A 22062-nucleotide genomic window follows, 5' to 3' on the forward strand; every position below is an offset into this window, starting at 1 on the left:
CGAGGAGCCCCGGGGCTTTGAAAAGTGCGCTCCCCGCGCCGAGCCGGGGAGAAGTGAAGGGTGCGAGGGCGGGGCCCCTGCGCTGGCCACCCCTGCCGAAGGTCCAGCCCTCGCCCGCCTTCCTACTAGCTCAGGGAGCTGGCGAGGAGAGCGGGCTCACCCTCTCAATGAAAGGCAGATATCCCTTTAAGGTTCGCTTCGTAGCTGGTGGACTTTAGCCTAAACACGAACCCGGGAGGCTGGCTTTATTTGTCCATGTCTCGGACAGAGGCTGGGAGCCTGCCAGTGGGATTTCAGAGACCGAGCGCGCGAAGGGGCGGGCGTGGGGGCAGTAAGTCTGAGATGTGAAAAGCGTGGAGAGGACTTAGCCGCATTCGTCGGAAACACAGGAAATTCACTCTTCGGCTTCTGGGTGCCGCGACCGGCCGGGGCCGGAGACAGACCTGCGGCGGTCGAGTGGCCCAAAGCGCGCGGCTCGCGAACCCGGTTCTGCCGAGTCCTGCCCTCCGGTCCAGCGCGTCTCCGGACTCTGCGGACTCTCGGGTCATGGCACCCCAACGCCAAGCCGGCCTAGGGCTGGGTGTCGCCTGCTGCTGCCTCCTCACCGGTGAGCGACCCTTCTCTCCTCTGGGCATCTGCGCGCGGCGCTCAGGGCTTGTGGTGGTTGTTGGGTAGAGAGACGGAGAGCTCTGGCCCAGAGAGGTGGATGGAGCGCCGGTCCAGTTTGGGACACTCAGGTAGTCTGGGCAAGTCTGAGTACAGAAAGGAGTTTCTGCGTTTTGTTTTTGATAATCGTTTTGATGTGTTTCAAAACCTTCCCCCGCAGAGGTACGAGGGAGACAGTGCTGAAAACTTTACAAGGTAAAAATGACTTTACAAAGTTGTTTTGACAGTTTACATTGTATTTTAGGACTTTGCTGAAGGGCATTTCCCCCCCTTCCCCCCCCCCCCCCGTCGGGAGGGAAGAAAGTAGAGGGCGCCTGATTTATATGCAAAGGTCCTACCCTCAGGTTACTCAAGAGTGGACATTATTGCATTCTGTTGCTGTCAAGTATTTAAAATCTTTTCTGCTGCCGAAAGAGGAAAGAAAGGAATGCGAGGCAAAATTGTTTCTAGTCCTGAAATGATGTTCCTGTATAAGGAGGAGGAACATTTTGAAATTGAGAAAGGGATAGTGAACATTTATTCTGTAACTGTCACAGAGAAGACTTTTTTAAATGCAAAATATAGCATTGTTACTTGTATTTAAAAGGTATTTTTCACGAGGACTTTAAAAAACCATTAGAAATGCAAAGTTATATCCAATTCAGAAAAATGTTGAATCATAGCATTTCCTAAGATTTTCCAAATGATTAACCCACAGTCAGATCTTTTTTTACCAGTTACTGAGGAGAGAAGTCATAATGGTAAAAGAAGGCAGATGGAAGAAACATTGTGTGAAAGAAAGTGACCTGATTAATGGTTTGGTTAATGGTTGGGTTTAGCATATCATCAATATTCAAAGTTCAGTGTCTTTGTTGCTGGCATGCTATTAGTACTAGTTAATTTAGCATTTTGCCATTAAAAACAGGGATTATTCAGCCAGTTTACCCTGATTTAGATGCTCAAGCATGGTTAACTCTTATGAAGATCTCTGAGAAGTGGATTATAGTAAGCAAAACTTTTTACATAGTGAGGTGGTATTAAGAGAATTAATTAAGAACTACTGCCTTTTCATACAAACATTTCCCACTACTCAGGAAGTGTCCGGTAATCCGAACTGTAGAGACTTCTGAACGGCTTTACAACCAGTGAATGGTTTAACTTAACAGCTACTGTCACTGCGCTTTGACCTATGATGCCTCTCCAGCTCAAACTTTTTGGAGGTTGTTTGCATTTTGTTGTTGTTATACAAAGTCTGAAGTTGTCTAACTATTCAAGTTGTACCCTTTTCAGTTTACCAAAAAAGCAGTCACTAGTACGGAAAGGATCAAATAAAATTTGCACACACACCCCAAAAAAAGAATGAGGGGCGCCTGGGTGACTCAGTCGGTGAAGTGGTGACTCGATTTCAGCTCAGGTCATGATCCATGATCTCACTATTCATGAGTTTCAGCCCTGTTGCCAGGCTCTGCACCTGGAACCTGCTTGGGATTCTCTTTTTCCCTCTCTCTCTCTCTGCCCCTCCCTTGCTCACATCTTCTCTCTCTCTCTCTTACTCTCAAAATAATAAACTTTAAAATGAAACTTAAAAAAAATAGAGGTCAATAAGCTGTGATTTCATATATTGAAGATCTTTTAGGTTTAACTGCTTTATTTACCCATGCCTAAAACAGTCACAAGTTGCACACTGTGGGTTTTCCACAATTGTTGGGATAACATGCCTTGGTATGGCATTTTAAGGCAGAAAGAGACTTAAAGAGGAATAACATAGATATTTCTAAATTATAAAATTTAAGTCCCTTTTGTGTATGTGAATATGTGTATGTACATATAACTCAACCATACTTTTAATTTATTGTGTCAGATCAGTCAGTTCCTCATATGTGCTATAATTATGCCCATTTCACAAGGATCTTAAATTTGCCTTCTTCTTCGCCTTTGCTGATTTTCCAGTCATCATATTATTAGCTTTCCTGAACACTTCTCATCAATTTGGAGTCCACACCTAACCTGGGGTCCCATCACCATACCTACCAGTGCACACTAACTGTAGACAGCTCTTTTTGCTGCCAATCTGAACCCAACCTCAAGCAAGCAAACAAACACTTTGATGGTTCTTTATTGTCTTCAGATAAAATCCAAAATTCTGAACAGCCCATTCACGGTCTGCCCTAATCCAGCACCCTCTCTCTCCTACTATACCTGTATTGTTTTCCTATTTCTGTTTTAACAAATTGCCACAGATTTATTGCCTTAAAATAAGACAAATTTACTATCTTACAGTTCTGTAAGTTAGAAGTAACATTGGGCTAAAATTAAGGTGCAGACAGAGCTGCATGTCTTCTGGAAGCTATCAGGGAAAATCCATTTCCTTGCCTTTTCCAGCTTCTAGAGGCCACTTGCATTCTTTAGATTGTGGGTCCATCCTACATCTTCAAAGCCAGCAGTACAGCATCTTCAAATTTTTCTCTGACTGCTTCATCATCCATTTCCTTCTGTGACACTGAGCCTTCCTTCTGTGACTGAGCCTATTGCCTCTTTCTTATAAAGATCCTTCTAATTATATTGGACCCACTTGCATAATGCAGGATAATCTTACTGTCTTGAGATCCTTAATTTAACCACAGGTGGTAAGTCCTTTGTGCCATATAAGGTAACTAACATTCACTGGTTCTAGGGATTAGGACACAACATCTGGGAGACCATTATTCTGCCTACCAAAATCCCAAAATGTACACTTCCCATGATAGCTTTTTCGCCTTATATGCTCATTTTGCTATTGTGGTTATGATCTTGTTGTTTTATCCATGCAGAAAAGAACTCCACCTTACCTTCCCACCACCCCCTGCTGAGCCTGTGCTCAGCTTAGATCTTTGACCTCGAATCTCATGATGTGAAATAATATATCATATCAGCTATCGAAATGTGGGTTCGGGGTGCCTGGTGGCTCAGTCAGTTAAGTGTCTGACTTCTGCTCAGGGCATGATCTCAAGATTCAGGGCTCTGTGCTGACAGCTCAGAGCGGACCCTGCTTCTGAATCTGTGTCTCCCTCTCTCTCTGCTCCTCCCCCACTCATGCTCTGTTTCTCAAAAGTAAATAAGCATTAAAAAATTTTATAAATGTGAGTTTATATCACCACAACTAACTACCACCATCCCAATAAACTTCCCATTAGATTAAGAATTGTCTTGTATTAGCTTTTAATATTTTAAAATGATTTGTCAAGATTATTTTATGTACGTCAAAGTCCCAGCAAAAAACCAGTGACACATATAAAGGATTTAACTGAAGAAAGTTTAATAAAAGGGACTATTTACAGAGGCTTTTAAAGGAACTGACAAAAGATGGTGGAGCACCTAAGGACAAACAATAATGAGAAAGCATCTGAAGCAACAGTGGGCAGAAAAGCCATTACTGCCCCTAAGCATGCAGAGTGAACAGTGTCAGGTTGACTGTGAACTCTAGCTATGGGAGAGGGGCTGTTGGACAGGAGCTGGGGCATAGGGAGAAGAATGCAGCTAGAGCCAAAACTGAAGCCCCACCAGGAGGCAGCAGGGGAGATGGATAACCCCTTCCTTTCCTCCCACCCTCTCATTCCTTGCCCAACCTCTCATTGGCCATGTCTAAATGGTAGAATTAAACCTCCAAGGGATAAAGATCAAGACATACAATAACAGGGGCGCCTGGGTGGCTTAGTCAGTTGAGCGTCCGACTTTCGCTTAGGTCATGATCTCGCGGTTCGTGGGTTCGAGTCCCGCGTCGGGCTCTGTGCTGACTGCCAGCTCAGAGCCTAGAGGTAGTTTCGGTCTGTGACTCCCTCTCTCTCTGACCCTCCCCTGCTTACGCTGTCTCTCTCTCTCTCGCCTAGAAATAAATAAAAAAAACATTAAAAAAAAAAAAGACATACAGTAACAGAGAAAAACTGGCACAACTTAATGCTGAAAGGCACATATTTATTGAGAACATATTCTGTGTAAGGCTTTGTGCCAAAAACTTTGCATGTATTATTTCATCTTAATTTCAAAAACAGGAAAAAATTTAGAACTATTATCCATATATTGGAGATGAAGAAGCCAAAATGCTAAGAGATTAATTCTTCCAAAATCACAACTAGTAAAGGCAAAGCCTGTGCTCAGCTTAGATCTCTGATCTCAAGTCTCATGCTGTGAGATGCCACACAAGCTATCCAAATGCAACTCCATTTCCCTCTTGCTCAACCCTCTAAATGTTAAATCTAACAATACCTGTCTAAAAAAATTTCATAAGGACATAACTAATGATGTGAGTCTGTTATTTTCATGACTTTTAGGTACACAGTGAAATTAGATGATGATTCAAGACTACTATCTCTGGATATTAAGAATATATAGAATGGCACCTAATTGAGTTCTCTGTCTCTTCTAGAAATATTTTACTTAGCTTAAAAGTAAAGGGTCTTCCTTTGTGAGTTTCTTCAGTCAAGATTTCCTATTCAAAATGAACTCCAGAGGCACCTGAGTGGCCCAGTAAGTGAAGTGTCTGACTCTTGATTTTGGCTAAGGTCATGATCTCATGGTCAGTCGTGGGATCTAGCCCCGCATCTAATCCTCTGCTTTAGACTCTCTCTCTTTCCCTTCCCACCCCTCTCCTCTCTAAAAAGAAAAAAAATTACATATATNAACAGAAACTCCTAAAAATGACCTTCAGTGGCACACAGTGGATTGTCAAAAATTACTGAAGATGGTGAAACTCTTTAGTCATTATATGTGTAAAGGCAGCAATACATTCATAGGATGTTTGTTTGCTTGTTTGTTTAATACATAGGCACTAAGAACAGGAGTGTGTGTGTGTGTGTGTTTATACATATGTTTAACTAGTTTGCCTGTTTTCCTCCCTACTGTCATGATGCTGTTTTGATGCATAAACTCAAGGCACAGCTGATAACTTGAGTTTGCTTCCTCAGATGGATGCTCCTCTGCCTATGTTCCTCCACCTCCAACCCAACAAACTTCTCATTACATTTAGAACTTGCTAAATCTTCATATGCCCTTTAAAATATATATAAATAAATATAAAAGTAGCTCATGTTTAAAACATATTCAGAAAATTAGGGATCAAAATGCTATTCTTTACCTACACAATCCTTCTGTTGTATGAAACACAAAATAGTGTATTTGAATTCATGTTAGAAAATTGAGATGAAAGATATTTGGAATTGTTGCCACAATGCTAAATCAGAATATACTGCCCATCCAGAGTGCTCTGTGACTGGAGAATTGTATTCACTCTCAAAGCAAGTACAGAAGAGTATCAAGAGATGTAAATGAGCTGAATATATTCCTGTCAAGATTACTGAGTTTCTTTTAGCTTTTCTGTTGTGCCAGCTCCTCTGAAGTCTCCAGGCCTTTGCCTAAGCAGTTACTTACACTGCTTGCTTACCCTCAAGTCTCCACATGAATGTCATTTCCAAGAAACCCACTGGAGTATACAGGTCTCCCTTTCCCAGAAACATCTAAGCCCCTGGTGCTTCTATAATACCACTATCTTACATGATAGGGTAATTCAATACCTCTGAGGGTAGCCTCTTTATTATCCTTAGCATCTAAGAATAATAGGCACTTGAAATTTGTAATTGAATGAATCTCAAAAGACATAGACAAAGTCATAAAATACTTGTAAGATCAGATTGTCTCTTTTTTATTATATCCTCACCTAAATTTTATATATATATATATAAAACACACATATATATACCCACATTTATATCTAACTGAAGGAAAGACACAATCAATTGAATGATGCACCATTATTTTATGTACCACTGAGAAAGAAAAGTGATGCCAATCTAATTATAATTGTTAGATTGTTAGATACCTCCTAAGTTCAGAGATGTTGAAAAGTGGGAAAATGTGCATCTAAAAATCATAGACATAACACCCAGTAAATCTACATGGTAATTTTATATCACTTCCTTGTATATCTTCCTTGTATCACTTCCTTTATATCATTTCCTTGTATCTTTAAAAATCGCAACATAAAATTTCAAACATACTCCTGGATACCAATGACACTCCTTCTGGATACAAAGATATAAACAGTGTTCCTCTTCTTAGTTCTTTTCTATCTGATGCAGTGGATAATTGCTCTTCTGGCATGAGCTGCCTAAGAACTGAGCTTCCTCTGAATACTCTCCCTCAGGAGATAGGTGGCAATAAAGTAAACATTAATCCAGCTGCACTAGGATCAATGGCTAGTTTTGGTAAACCCTAAATTTTTGTCATATTGGTGGTTAGCGCTAGGGCTAAAACAGGTATGAAGGGTCCTGATTTTTATCTAATGCCTTCTGTAGTTTAAAAGGAAGATTAAAAAGTCAACAAAGTCTTAAAAGGAGATTAAAATATATGCACTGGTTGGTGTTAAGAATTCACTTTATGTGCAAAAGCATTGTTTTATCCAAACAGATCTCTATAAATAAGACAAATGAGAAATCTAATTTGAAAAAAATCTAATCTGAAAAAAATATTATAATTTCAGTATTAAAAGGGGTGACAAAATATGCTTCTTTATATGAATTATATGCGATCTGCCATAATAAATGCAAATTCTTACATTTGAATAGGATACCTAATTCATATTAGAATGTCAAATGACTAAGATTAATGGCGGGGCTTTAGGTGGCTCAGTCAGCTAAGCATCAGACTTCTTCTCAGGTCATGATCTCAGTTTGTGGGTTCAAGCCCCGCATGGAGCTCTGTGCTGACAGCTCAGAGCCTGGAGCTGCTTCAGATTCTGTCTTCCTCCCTCTGCCCCTCCCCCACTCGCATTCTGTCTGTCTCTAAAAAATGAAATAAACATTAAAAAGCATTTTTAGATAAAACAAAGACTAATGGATCGCATATTTTATTATAAACTCTATAATCCTAATTCAATTTATAAATTACAGTGTACCTTCTTTTTTTTTTTTTAATGTTCATTTATTTTTGAGACAGAGAGAGTCAGAGCAGGAGCAAGGGAGGTGGAGAGAGACAGGGAGGCACAGAATCCGAAGCAGGATCCAGGCTCTAAGCTGTTTACACAGAGCCCAACACAGGGCTTGAATCCATCAACTGTGAGATCATGACCTGAGCCAAAGTCGGAAGCCAAACCAACTGAGCCACCCAGGCGCCCCTACAGTGTACTTTCAAAATCATTTTGTTAGCTATAATTTTAGTTTGCCAACTAAAGTTTGAAAACACATAGATATTGACCAGTTCTTAAAATNTGCTGTCTCTCTCTCTCTGTCTCTTTCTCTCTCTTAAAAATAAATAAACATTAAAAAAAAAAAGAAAGTTAAGTCTTGCAAAAAAAAAAAATACAAGAAACAAGAACAATTATACAACCCCTATACTGTGCTAAGCCCAGGATATCCAAATAAGATTTCCATCTTCAGGAGCCCATAAGCCCTGCTGCTGCCATACAAACCATTTCTAACATTCTACATACTATTATAACAGGAAGAAGGACTGTAATCCAATTCAGCATGAACTCATGCAGTAGGACTGACCTAAGGTTTCCCTGCAGAAGAGATGCTAGTGTAAATAATGGTACCCAACAGATTATTCATCAGTCAGCTTTACTGAACCAGTTATTTTTCCAAGATTGAGTAATTATAATCATGTTAAGGTGAACCCTTATCCCCTGCTATCTCTGATCCAAATTTCTAGCTTCAGGTCAGGCATTCTTGTTTATATATCTCACATGTTTATAGAACTCTACAGTTAACAAAGTATCATAATCTCATTAGAACCTTATGAGAAGTATCAAATAAGAGAGGCAACACCAATCATCTCACTCAGATTTTACAATGAAAGGTTCGAGGCCTTATTGCTATAGCCTACCTAGAAATATCATGACTCTTGGTGTGCAAGGATTAAACTTGGTATCAATCTTTTCCCACTACAGTGGGCATTAGGAAGAATCAAATTCAAAAGGTACTATGCAAAATTGAAAATAAATGTGAGAGTGAGATTATGACTACTGTTTTAGTTTTTTAAACATTTTTTTGCAGCATAATCTTTATAATTAAGACAATTTTAATTACTGAATTCAATGCCCTCAATTCTTAAGAAAAAGATTGAGTTTCTAAGACACTAAGGACTGCCAAAAGTTAGAGTAAAAACAATTGACAGGGTAAGAATTACAATCCAGGATGTTTGACTTCTAGCCCAGTTCTCTTTTTGAGACACTGGAATTATATCAAAAACAACAAATTGAGAACTTTTTTTTATTCTAGAGAGATTAATATAAATATAAAAAATAGATATAAAGTTACTAATATAAAGGTTTCTATTTTTAAGAAGCCAATAAACATAAGATTAGAATTTAAAGTAACAAAGGTAAATCATGGTTTGTTTTCTCATGATTTTGCATATTTTGGTAAGGAATGAAAATACCATATAGTGCTATATATTGCTTAACTGCTGTAACTTACAGCAGTTTTAAAATAAGAGGAATTACTTTTTATAAACCATTATTAAATGAACTATAGTTAATTACAATATCAGGCCTTAAGAACTGTCTGTGATTATGTTCATGTAGCTGCCACACTTTATATCTGATCCACTCAGGTTATCATCCATGTATAAATGCCTACTATGTACTAGGGAATTTTCAAGGGTCAGTGGAAGAGTAAAAGGATGAATCTACTTAGAGTTCAACAAGAAAGAAAACATAGGTGTTCCAATTAATATATTCAGGGTTTCAGGGGCGCCTGGGTGGCTCAGTCACTTGAGCGTCCGACTTCAGCTCAGGTCATGATATGTCATTCAGAGGGTGAGCGTGGGACTTTGTGCAGACAGCTCAGAGCCTGGAGCCTGCTTTGGACTCTGTGTCTCCCTCTATGCCTCTCCCCCACTCACACTCTGTGTCTCTCTCAAAAATAAACATTTAAAAAATATTTAAATATATATATATATTTATATGCATATAAATATGCATATATATATATATACATATTTGCTGATATTGGCCACATCTCTCACACATACAATCCCATNTATGGAGGCAGGACTGAAAAGCAGTGACATTTTAAATAGAGAACATCATGAGTTAAGGGCAGCAAAGTAGACAGTTCCCAGGATGTATGGAGAACAAAAATTACTCCTGTGGTGGAATACAGGGTGCTGGAGGGGGCAAGGAGAAAATAAAGCATGTAAAGCCAAACCACGGAGGCCCTGTATCCCAAGGAATTGGATTTTAATTAGTAGTGAATGGGAACTTCAAATAACTCAAAATAAAAATGTAGTGATTAGTCTGGAAATACTAAGTTACAACACAAAACCTGAGAGAAAACATCTGATCATTCAAAAGTAAGCTCCAGTTACTAAGAAATAATTCTGTTTCAGATCAAATAGTAATTCTATGAAAAATTTTGTAGTATGTTCAATCAATGAAGCACGTTTAAAAAGGCAGCCCAAAGCAGTCTGCCCCAGAATTTAAATAAACTTTTTTAAATAACCACAGAATTAACAATCAGTGTGGGTTTCCTACAGGTTTTAATTGTAGAAATATATGTGTATTTTCCTTAAGTAGAATATTGGATTTTTTCTCTAGGATTATAATGGTGACCTAGGCTGGGCCGAAGGAAAGCCATGTTGAAGAGAAGAATATAAGGAGTTTTTTTGAAAGTAATAAAAGCAAGGAAGGGACTAATGCCTTTCAAATCCTCTCAGTTGGTTCCTAAGCTGTCTTTAACTGGTAAAGGTGACAAAGGGAAGTGGCAGTGGATGATTTCAAGCATCCATAATATAATCTGCAACAATGAACAGAGGAGAGGGTGTGGAGTTAAGCAGTTCTGAATTTAAAGGCTGGTTATGTGATCTTGAATACATTTCTTTATGTCTCTGTAATTCATTTTCTTAATTTACAAAATGAGGATAACAAATATTTACAGATGAGGATTAGAAGAGTATAGGAAAGTACCTGGTGAATATTCAATAAATGATAACTGTTCATTAAAAACTGAACATTTATTAAGATCCTACTATATGCCTGCCACTGTGATTCTGTGGTTTTTAATCTTTGGCAGACTTTAGAGAGAGGTAACTCAAAGTAACTCTCTCCTAGTTAGGAAATCTTTGGGAAGAGGCAAGCCATCTTTACACATTGGTGTGATCAGTTCCTTACTCACTCAAAAGATTCTGGGTTTTCTTGGAAGTGGAAGAAGGCAGTCTGAGTTAGAAATTGTGAGGGCANGTCTTTACACATTGGTGTGATCAGTTCCTTACTCAAAAGATTCAGGGTTTTCTTGGAAGTGGAAGAAGGCAGTCTGAGTTAGAAATTGTGAGGGCATTTAGTATGACAGAAAGGTGTGGAAGGAAGAGGGAAGGGAGGTAGAGAGCAAGGAAGAGGAGAAGCCACAAAACAATGACTTTAATGTGCACTAGAGCTTTAGATGGGAATTGTGTGTCCCCTTAGAATCTCTGAGGAAGATAACTGAGATGTATCAAGACTTGTGCCGAAGTCAGATTCCTTCCTTTCATCCTGGTCTCACCAGTTCAAGCTACCCTTTCAGTGCCATACCTAAGAATGAGAAGATACATGTGTAGATTCCTCTGCCCTCCACTCTATCTTAACTCTCAAGGAAACTCTGATGGGCTTTTTCTATTTACTGACCTTGTTAAGAAGCAGTCCCCACTTCTCAACACCCCCACACCATAAAAATGCTAAGTGACTTAAGGATTTTCTTTAAAACCAATTCCGTAGCCTTTCAGTCGGGTTGGTCCTACTACATCAGATTTTCCCCATTTCCTGTATTCTCAGCTCTCAGCTCAACTTTGGCAGTGAAGATCCCGCCCTGAGCTTTTGCGACCCAACCCCCAACCTAAACATTTTACAGGCTATTGAGCTGCAGAAAGCGGAGCCTGCCGATCTTGGAATCTGGGATTCCCAGAACATCAGGGCAAGCAACTGAGAGGTCCACCCAGGGGTAAATTCCACAGATGGTTTCTTCTCTCTCTGGGGTCAGTGCTTTAACATCTGGGTTAGTCAGATCGTGCAGACACGGTAACTAAGCGCAGAAAACAGTTGGGCACGTTGCTCTGAGCCCAGACCGACCGTGACCAGTCGTTCTTAGAAACCGTGTCTGGAAATACCAGCTCCAACAGGCGTGCAGCGCTTGAGTGCGGATAAGGCAGGTGCAAAGCGGAGTACATTTTAGAACTGTGGGGCCAAGTCGGCACTTTTGAGAATTCCTTTTACTTTTAGTTAAGTTTTAACACTGCATTCAGCCGGGTTAGAGGTGTACAGTGGCACCTGCACGCAGCTGAAAAAATAATTTGCACTGCATATTCCTCAGATTCTGCACAAACAGGTGTGGAAAAGAAAACTTAGGAAATCCAAGTTCAGCATTAAATGACCTACCACCAAAGATTCCGAGCACTTTCCTCCGTCGGTTTAATCGTCAGAAACCTTGCGCTTCGTGCGCCTGCGCCCGCGCGAACTGTGACTCCACCCCCACCCCCGCCTCCTCTTTGGGGACGTAAAACGTGCGCCGGCAGGCGGGACGCGGGCTGCGCATGCGCCTTCATTGCATCAGCCTCTGGGTCTGTGCTGGCGGCTGGAACGTTGGAGAAGACTGTGTTTGCTGCGGTGTTTCCTGCGCCGGTGTGGCGCCGTGCGCCCGGAAACTAAGAAAAGAAGGGTTAGAGTAAGTGTTCCCCTCTGCCGCTTGAGTCGGAGCTAGAGTATTTCCTTCCCGTCACGCCAGTGCCTGTAGGAACCAGACCCCGCCCCCTTCCCGGCCTAGACTCCCTTTCCCCCTCTGCCCTTTTCCCACCGGGTACCCTCTCGTTTCCTCTTGTGCTGCCTGTGCATCCCCGCCAAAGTCATGAAGCTCGTGAGAAAGGACATTGAGAAAGACAATGCGGGCCAGGTGACCCTGGTCCCCGAAGAACCTGAGGACATGTGGCACACCTACAATCTAGTGCAGGTGGGCGACAGCTTGCGCGCCTCCACCATCCGCAAGGTACAGACTGAGTCCTCCACGGGCAGCGTAGGAAGCAACCGGGTCCGCACTACTCTCACTCTCTGCGTGGAGGCCATCGATTTTGACTCTCAAGCCTGCCAGCTGCGGGTTAAGGGGACCAACATCCAAGAGAATGAGTATGTCAAGATGGGAGCTTACCACACCATCGAGCTGGAGCCTAACCGCCAGTTCACGCTGGCCAAGAAACAGTGGGACAGTGTGGTTCTGGAGCGCATCGAGCAGGCCTGTGACCCAGCCTGGAGCGCAGATGTGGCGGCTGTGGTCATGCAGGAAGGCCTCGCCCATATCTGCTTAGTCACTCCCAGTATGACCCTCACTCGGGCCAAGGTGGAGGTGAACATCCCTAGGAAACGGAAAGGCAACTGTTCCCAGCATGACCGGGCCTTGGAGCGGTTCTACGAACAGGTGGTCCAGGCTATCCAGCGCCACATAAACTTTGACGTTGTGAAGTGCATCCTGGTGGCCAGCCCCGGATTCGTGAGGGAGCAGTTCTGTGACTACATGTTTCAACAAGCAGTGAAGACCGACAACAAAGTGCTCCTGGAAAACCGGTCCAAATTCCTTCAGGTAAAACAGTCTTATCCAAGGATAATTAAGAAAGGGCAGAGGGGTTTGTATCAACTAACTCTTAGGTTTTAGAACTAGGAAAAGTACAAGAGGAGAAAGTGTTTTCTGGACTGTGAGTGTAAGGGAGATAATGAAATGAAAAAGCTGTTAAATGGGTTTTTTTACACAGTGAACTTTGCTTCAAGTCCTCAAACTTATAAAGCTTTATTAGTGCTTCTGGCTTTAGGCCATTGCAGGCTGATTAATGGGTACTCTAAGAAGTTCTTTTGCCTAACTTTCATAATTGTGATTCTAGGTACATGCCTCCTCTGGACACAAGTACTCCCTGAAAGAGGCCCTTTGTGACCCTTCTGTAGCTAGCCGCCTTTCAGACACTAAAGCCGCTGGGGAAGTAAAAGCCTTGGATGACTTCTATAAAATGTTACAACATGAACCTGACCGAGCTTTTTATGGACTCAAGCAGGTGGAGAAGGCCAATGAGGCTATGGCAATTGACACATTGCTCATCAGTGATGAGCTTTTCAGGCACCAGGATGTAGCCACACGGAGCCGATATGTGAAGCTGGTGGACAGTGTGAAAGAGAACGCAGGCACTGTTAGGATATTCTCTAGTCTTCATGTATCTGGGGAACAGCTCAGTCAGTTGACTGGAGTAGCTGCCATTCTCCGCTTCCCTGTCCCTGAACTCTCTGACCAAGAGGATGATTCCAGTTCTGAGGAAGATTAATGATTGAAACTTCTAATTGAGACAACCTGTGTCTCCAGTGTTATGTTTCCTTAGCATCCTGACAGAAAGCTGCAAGGCACTTTGTGATTCTTACAGGAATTTCTCATGTATTTAGTCACACTAGGTATTGTGTGATTGGCAGGACATGAATTCAAACTAAACAATAAATTAAAAGGAAATAACCTCCACGTACTACCATCTTTATTAAATAGGATAATTTATATAGAAACTTTGAGTTATTTGCAGTCCTCAAAAACATTTTGTGTATTTAATAAGAATACCTATATATTCTTTGGGATAGATCATAAAATCCCAAATGTTTTTCCTTTCTTCCTTAGGAAAAGCTGTTTGGCATTTCTTTATCAGCAGTTTATACTGCTTGTTTTAATTCTGCATAGTGTTATTGCACTGTGTTTAATGATCCTTTTCAACACCTTAAAATTTTAAATTTGCTGTTTTAAATGATGGCCAAATAATTGTAGACTGTTCTAAAAAACAAATTTAAAATTATATTTTTCTTAAGAAACTTGTTAAGCCAGTCATGTTCAAGAAAACTCTTGGTGAGGTTTTGATTGTTTGTTTGTTTTTTACAATTAATATTTGCTTTGGAGGACCACTTAGTTATTTTTGGATCATAGAGCTTTGACCTGCTAGGGATTTTCAAGATAAGCTACTTGAAGTATTTTATTTTTTTAAAATGAAATTAAAGTATGTGATTAGCTTGTTATGGCCTAATTAGCACCAAAGCTGAAAGTAGTCCCTAGACTAGACCCCATTTTTTTTGCACTACCACACTATATATTTATTTTGCTTATCATAAATATACATAGTGCTATCTTATATTACTATGTGGCATTAGTCTGTGCTTACACATTCTTACTGGACTTTAGACCTTAAGTTGGAGTGAAAAGATCCGTTCAGAAAGTTTGATTAAGTCACATCATTAGTAGTATGTAGTAGTTGACTTACAGTCCACTACTTTTTACTGTAATGCGGGAATTTCTGCAAAAAACCTGACTTTAAAATATTATTTTCATTAAATATTTTTGATATGCAGTTTTAAGAATTTGGGAGGGAACCTTGGAGTGAAATTGCATCCTGACCTTTTACAGACCTTAGCTTAGCAAAACAATTAGGAAAGTCACTATAAAAAAAAAAAGTGATAATTCAGTTTGCAATTCCTGGGCATCTACTTCAAGTACAGATACTAAGTAAATTTTTGCATGTCCTTTTTGTGTCTGGGCCTTTCTCCTGGGATAAATCCCAGGTTGGGGGTTATTTTTCATAAATTTCTGACTAAGTGAGCTTTTATTGTTGTTATTTGTAATTAGGAATAAACACCTCCATATACTTTAAAATTACATTGTTAGATATCTACCTCCTAATCAAAAAATAATTTGGATTGTCATTATATCCATGGATACTTAACTTTAAAATACATGAAAAACATGTTATTAAATCATTTGGTAATATAGGAATGAAACTGCTAAGACTCAATGTTAGAACCTGATTGATAATGACTCATATTCTCAGTAAGAATTTGGAGATTTGGGGCTATATTACTCTTATAATCTGTGCAGTACAGGTTATTTCTAGCTCTGTTATCTACAGTAATAGAAATCAGAATCTGACCCATAAATCTGACCAATAAATTTTAGGTCATAAGTTCTCAAATTTAGCTGCTTGTTATCCTGATCTTGAGAGCTTTTGAAACTCAATACCCAGACTGGATCCCAAACTAAATAAACTTTCACCCCTAGAAATGCTGTTTTGTTTTGTTTTGTTTGTTTTGTTTTAATCTCCCAGGTGATTCCTTTGGGTATCAAGGCTGAGAACCACTGATTCATGTCTTGCTATTGGTCTGTGGACCACCAGCAGACTGGACCCAGGACCCTGAGAGCTTGTAGGAAACTAGAATCCAGGACCTAGTCTGGACCTTCTGAGTTTCAATCTGTATTTTAACATCTCTAGTTGATTACTGTGTATAATACAATCTGATAAGCATAGGCAATAGTTTATTCTCCCTCTGCTAATAAACCTCTGTGGCTGGGGTTGCCAGCTATAGATAAAAACATTTGAGTTTCAAGGTCTTTCAAGAGTTAATTGGCCAATATTCATTTTAACTATGAATAAAACTTTTTGAAATAAAAGCATTTTTTTGTCTATAAAGTATTTAAAATACCCTCAAAACATCTATTTTTAAAGTTACATTTTATACCATTATCAAGAACATAAATCTTCATATTTGTCACTATCAAAATAGTGATAGCATATAGAATTTAAAAACTTAATTTTATTTTTTACTAATCTGTAAAAAGCAAAATGAACAATAAGTCTTTGGAAATCATATATAGTAGTTTAATTCCAACTGCTATTCATTAGCAAGGAATGACTGGTTACAAATGAAAACATACCTCTCAGTGAAATTTTCTACTGTAAATTTCCTTTTACCATCAGGTACTTAGAAGCAAAGATTTGCTACCCTGGTCAAAATAAATGAGAAATTTGCAGATTGTTTCATTTTATTCTAGATATGATACATATCAAATTTATTCTCTTCCTGGTCCCCCACATATGTTAAGAATTTTGCTAATTTTATATCTGGATTATTGATTCTGGATTTCATTTTTATTACCCTCTTATATACAAATTGGATCTTCCCCCCCCCCCAAATGCCATTAGATTGGTTTGTGAAGCTAATTTTCCTTTATCTCTACCTATTTTCTGTCATTAATTTTATTTTCCTTTATTAATCCCTGTGACCAGTTTTCTTAACCTCAAATTATCTTTAGCAGAAGTGACTCATAATTTCTGCAATTCATGTATTCTGGAACAGATTTTCTTCCTAAAAATAAAAGTATACAGATGAATGGAATATATCTGAATTCCCCAAAGTAAAGCTGTTAGTTGGGAAAGAAGTATTATGCTTTTAAATCAGATGGTTTTCCAAGCAAATAAGATTGTATGTTTGTGTTCAGTATCAGAATATGTTAAACTGCATGTTGAATAGGGCCTTCTGAGGTGATGCTGAGGGTTTGAGGAAAAAGAAACGCTTTTACCTTATATTTATATTCAGGATGGTACATTTAATTTTATCCATTTGGTTTTTCGTGCCTGCTTTGATCCAAGCACTGAGCTGGGTTTAGGAAAGACAACTATGTACACAAATCACTGTTACAAAAGTAACATAGAAACTGTAAGAAGGCACAGTGTTGGAAGGGGTCACTTTTAGGATGAACTTTATAGAGCTAGAGCCAGTAAATTCACGTAAAGTGGAGAAAAGAAACCTGGAGAGGTTATCCAAAAGAGGAGAAGGGCAGGGTAAGTGTGCTAATCACATCAGACCCTCCATGCCACAATAAAGAGTGGGTTTGACAATAATGAGAAACCACTGAAGAGTTTAAGCAGGAGAATGGCATGATAAACTTTGCACTTCACAAATGTAACTATTCAGCAGTATCAAGGATGAATTTGAGGAGGCAAGAAGACTGGTTAAGAAAATGCATAGTAGGAAAATCTCCAGGAAAAACACTGTTGGCGTGAACAAGGGCAGTAACAGTAATCCATGAAATAGGAATGAAAAGAGGTCAATAGGCCATATGAGGAGATAGGATCAAAAGGACATAGGCTCTGGTTGTTCAGAGTTAAAGAGTAGACTAGGGTAAGTCAGACTTTTTTTTTTAATGTAACATAATGGCTAAATTTAAAAAAAAAAAAAACAGGAAATCTAGGAAGAGAAGCTAACTTACAAGGAAAGACAATAAGTTCAGTTTTGAATGTTTGAAGATGCCTGCAGGACATCTAAAATGCTCTTCTGGATGCTCACATCCTCACTCCCTTCAGGTTTTTGTTAAAATGTCATCTCAGTGAGGTCTTCCAAGCTAGTCTTAAAAAAAAAAAAATGGGTAACTTTTCCAAGATTTCCTTCCAAGCCCTCTTTTTCTTACTTTTCTCTATAATGCTTATTTCATTTAGTTGTTTCCTTATCATCTATCATGTAAGCTCTTTGAAGACAGAGACTATTGTCTGTTAGGTTCATTGCCATATGTTTAATGCCAAGAACACTAACACACAACAGAGGCTCAAAAACTTGGGGAGTAAATGAAGGACTGAATGAATTCATTCAGTCCCTTAATTAAGAAGGTCCCTTAGTGGGGTGCCTGGGTGGCTCAGTCGGTTGAGTGTCCGACTTTGGCTCAGGCCATGATCTTGCAGTTTGTGGGTTTGAGCCCCATGTTGGGCTCTGTGCTGACAGCTCAGAGCCTGGAGCCTGCTTCAGATTCTGTCTTCCCTTCTCTCTGCCTCTCCCATGCCGTCTCTCTCTATCTCTCAATAATAAATAAATGTTAAAAAAAAATCTTTAAAAAAAAATAAGGTACCTTAGTTAATTGTGCTCACAGGTCTGAAGTTCAGGAAAAAGCAGTTGGCTGAGGTTAATGTTACAGTATTTGCCAGCATATAAGTAAACCTGAAATCAGAGAGAGAAAAAAAAAAATGAGCTAGCAAGAATTAGTAAAGCTAGGAAAAAAGGCCAGGGACAAAAGCATACGCAAATAGACATTTAATCTCTTTAAATAAATGCTCCTTGACTCCATTATCTATTAAAAGGATTCAAAGCAGAGGTGTTTCTATATTTCAATAATGTGGTCAAATAATTATTTTTTCTCCTATTGAGCTCTGTAGTATTCTAGAGATATACACAGAAGAGCCAAAGTGTTGATTTCATAGAAGTTGAGTTTTAAAAGTTCTTAAGATAAAATTCTAAGTTTGGGGGCAAAAGCCAAATTACCTTTGTATATGGTTTTTAAATGGGTCTTAATGTACATTTTATTTACAGATTTAGTATATGAAAGTTCCAGTTAAAAAAAAAGAATATGTTAAATTTATTAAGAGACTTTTTTCAACATTTCCATAGCACAGAAATAATTAACAAGTTCTGTCTCATTCAGGCCAGGTTTGTAGCAGTGTTACTGCTATTGAACCCTTAGCCCTTGGGCTCCCTGTCCTAATGTGGCATCTTTGATTTCCATCACTATGCTTCCTCTTTTACTCCCTGCAAAACCACAAGTGACAGAACTGTGGCATAAATTCTGCAATAATTTATTTTAAAAATTGATTTTGGTCAGGGCATAATTTTCTTGACAAATATTTTTAGTAAAATGAGTTTATAAGTCATAAGGAGCAAAAAGTGAGGACTTGAAGAGCAACTAAAATCTGAATCACATTTTCAGATAAAGTTTTCAGAACCCTAAATAAAACAGTTGTCTTCATACTGATGTCAGTATATTTAAGCTTGTGCAGAGCTTCAGTGTATGTATTCTGGGAGATTTGGTATTTTAGACAAGTGTTTCTCGAGATTTTCTTCATACATTATGTGTACTGCTGATCACCTGGCACTTTAGAAGTTTAGTGCAAAAGTGTTACTGAAAGGGGTGCCTGGGTGGCTTAGTCGGTTAAGCGTCCGACTTTCGCTTAGGTCATGATCTCGCGGTTCGTGGGTTCGAGCCCCGCGTCGGGCTCTGTGCTGACTGCCAGCTCAGAGCCAGGAGCCTGTTTCAGAGTCTGTGACTCCCTCTCTCTCTGACCCTCCCCTGCTCACGCTGTCTCTCTCTCTCTCTCTCTCTCCTAGAAATAAATAAAACATTAAAAAAAATTTTAAAAAGACTCAAAAGTCAATAGAGCAGCTAGTTAAGACATTGGGAAATAATGTCTTGGAGTTTGGCAAGAACAATATGAGGAGTTACTTAACATAACCTTCAGGTAGCAGGTAATCTCTAAAAATGAAAAATAAATTGGCCAGTTTCAATAAGGAGCTAGTTAGATGAGGAAGATTATAGAAAGCATTGACAAAAGATACTTCTTAAACTGAAGTAGAGATGATAAGATATCATTTGTTGTCTTTCTGTATATAGCAAGAATTCTTCCCTTTTAGGAGGTGTTTGATATATAGTATCACCATCTGTGTTCTTAACCATATTTTAGAATGTGCTTTATAGATTTCAGAGTATAATAATTTATAAGATAATCCATTTATATTGCAGTATTTAGTTTCCTTATTTTAAGAAACGTGATAAATAACACTGGGAAAGAAACTGAGATACTGTGAATTTGTTCACTTAAATTGAGGTGAAACTCCTACATTTGCTTGAGGAAAATCCACTTTTGTGTGCAATACTGTAGTCTGCAAACAAATTTGAGGCTATCATTTTTGCTTCTGATAGTGAATATTTCAGTTCTGTAATAAGTAGTATCAATATAGGAGATGTGCCAGTTACTGAAGATTGTGACATTTACGATAAATTGTGGGCACTTGGAGTACTGTCTTCACTTCCCTTTCTTCAGCCTTTAACATTGCCCACTTTAAAATCCTAGTGTAACAGAATGCCATGTAATGGAAATGTGCCTGTTTTCTATATTGTAGGAGATTAAAGGACTTAGAGCTTATTTCAGTTTAAGGTGCCACATTAGGTGTAGGACACCCAAGCCTAAGATAGAGCAGTATCCACGAGGCCACAAACAGAAGAGAAAAATGTCTTTGCAGTCACATTGCCTGGCCCTGCGCAGGGTTGGCTCCACTGTCCCAAATGCAGAAATGGACAACATATTACATGCTTATTAAGGACCAGGTCTATGGTAAAGTACTTTAGAATGAATTATTGAATTATTTGAAGAGTCCTGTGAGAAAGGTGTTGTCATTATTTTCAGATAAACTGAATCAAAAGAAATTAAATCATTTGTCCAAAATCACATAGCTAGTGGATGTGAGGAGGTTCCTGGTCAAGAAATACCCTTTAAAAAATGCAAGAATGCCAATTCATTCCTCAGTTCATTTTCTATTTGGAGTAAGTCCAAAAATAGGTCTATTTGGTGATATGTCTAGAAATAGAAAAATTATTTGATAACACTGAATTTTATTGGCCAAAGTTTATATGTTTTTTATTTACCAAACACTATTATTTTTCGTCTCTTCATAAGTCTCAGGAACTCAGTCCTATGGCACTCTATCTAGAATGTGAGAATTAGAAAATGTAGAAACTGTTGCAAGTCTATGTATTAAACCAAGCCCCTCGAGGCTTTACTTAGCATCTATTATTATTTCACACCTAGTTTCAGCAAGCTTCCTTTTACATTTTTAAACCTACCATCATTAATTCATGCATTATTTCAACATTTGCATGTTTACTAAGCATCTTAAGTATCAGGAACTATGCTACTCTTGGGTGTCCAAAAATTAATTGGGAATTTTTTCCTTTCCTTCAGTCAACAAATTAAGTATCAGGGAGAGATGATGACAGGAGGCCAAGCTGACAGGGAGGTAGCAGCTCAGGTGGCTCCTGAAACAGCATCAAAAGAAAAAGGCCTAAGGCTTAGAAGATCTCACTGGGGCCTGAGGACATTACTGTGTTATAGCAACTGATGTTCACATGGAGGAAAACACTGAATTACACTCAGTGTACCCTGTTCAAGAAATCAAGGAAGTATAATGTCTTCCACAAGTATCTTCCTCCAAAATTATTAAAAAACCATGGTACGTAAAGAGATATCTGTTATACCTAGAATGACAGTTCCAGATAACCAGACTTTAAAGATGAATTCTAATTAAGGAAAAACAAATCCAACAGATTTTAGTTGTAAAATTTATCAGAGATGGGAGGTCCTCTGAGTTCAAGTCTCCAGAAGTTCCAGAAGTTTTATGTCTGGAATTTTTCATCAAGTCCTAGTGTAAACATTGACTAGAACTTTTTGTTTGACACTGTTGTAAAAAATTGCTCTGTGAATATAAAACATATTTTAATCTTGTGTTTCACCTCATTGATCCTGTGACCATAATTTGTTTTTTTGTTTTTTTTTTATCCAAGTGTCCTGTTGACAGTGGTATGAGTCACTTTTGGGGGAGATGAGATTTGATGTGGAGGAGAGGAAGATTGAAAATACATTGCAAAAAAGGGTGGGGGAGACTGGGTGGCTCAGTCAGTTGATCATCTGACTCTTGATTTCAGTTCAGGTCATGATCCCAGGTCTGTGGGGTCAAGACCCAAGTTGGACTGTGTGTTCAGCTTAAGATTTTCTCTTTCCCACAGCCTGCCCTCCCTGCTCCAAGTTAAAAAAAAAAAAAAAAAA

At 39.0% G+C, this 22062-nt stretch overlaps 2 protein-coding genes and 1 long non-coding RNA gene across 4 annotated transcripts in view; 2 read left to right on the forward strand and 1 right to left on the reverse strand.

Annotated features, from left to right (window-relative positions):
- The first annotated feature begins 530 nt into the window (after nucleotides 1–530).
- The window catches only part of ITGA1 (integrin subunit alpha 1), a 156780-nt gene continuing 135248 nt past the window's right edge, over nucleotides 531–22062 (forward strand). The window contains exon 1 of one of the 2 annotated variants that reach the window (XM_077752498.1): nucleotides 531–607. In XM_077752498.1, the coding sequence (XP_077608624.1) occupies nucleotides 547–607 (61 nt within the window). In that variant the 5' untranslated portion in view covers nucleotides 531–546. Of the gene's footprint in view, nucleotides 608–15771; nucleotides 15870–22062 lie in introns of those variants that run through there. The other variant, XM_077752499.1, reaches the window with a different exon arrangement.
- LOC144222012 (uncharacterized) lies at nucleotides 3940–12876 on the reverse strand. Its single transcript, XR_013332255.1, has 3 exons — nucleotides 12786–12876; nucleotides 12023–12288; nucleotides 3940–4507 (listed from the first exon to the last, which is right to left on the reverse strand). It is a non-coding gene; the product is annotated as an uncharacterized LOC144222012 (long non-coding RNA).
- Nucleotides 12251–15704, forward strand: PELO (pelota mRNA surveillance and ribosome rescue factor). Its single transcript, XM_077752500.1, has 2 exons — nucleotides 12251–13214; nucleotides 13510–15704. The coding sequence occupies exons 1-2, from the start codon at nucleotides 12489–12491 to the stop codon at nucleotides 13939–13941; spliced, it is 1158 nt and encodes a 385-aa protein (XP_077608626.1). The 5' UTR covers nucleotides 12251–12488; the 3' UTR covers nucleotides 13942–15704.

This window comes from Crocuta crocuta, unplaced genomic scaffold, assembly GCF_008692635.1.
Source record: "Crocuta crocuta isolate KB4526 unplaced genomic scaffold, BGI_CrCroc_1.0 scaffold181, whole genome shotgun sequence".
In the NCBI taxonomy this organism is placed as follows: Eukaryota; Metazoa; Chordata; class Mammalia; order Carnivora; family Hyaenidae; genus Crocuta; species Crocuta crocuta.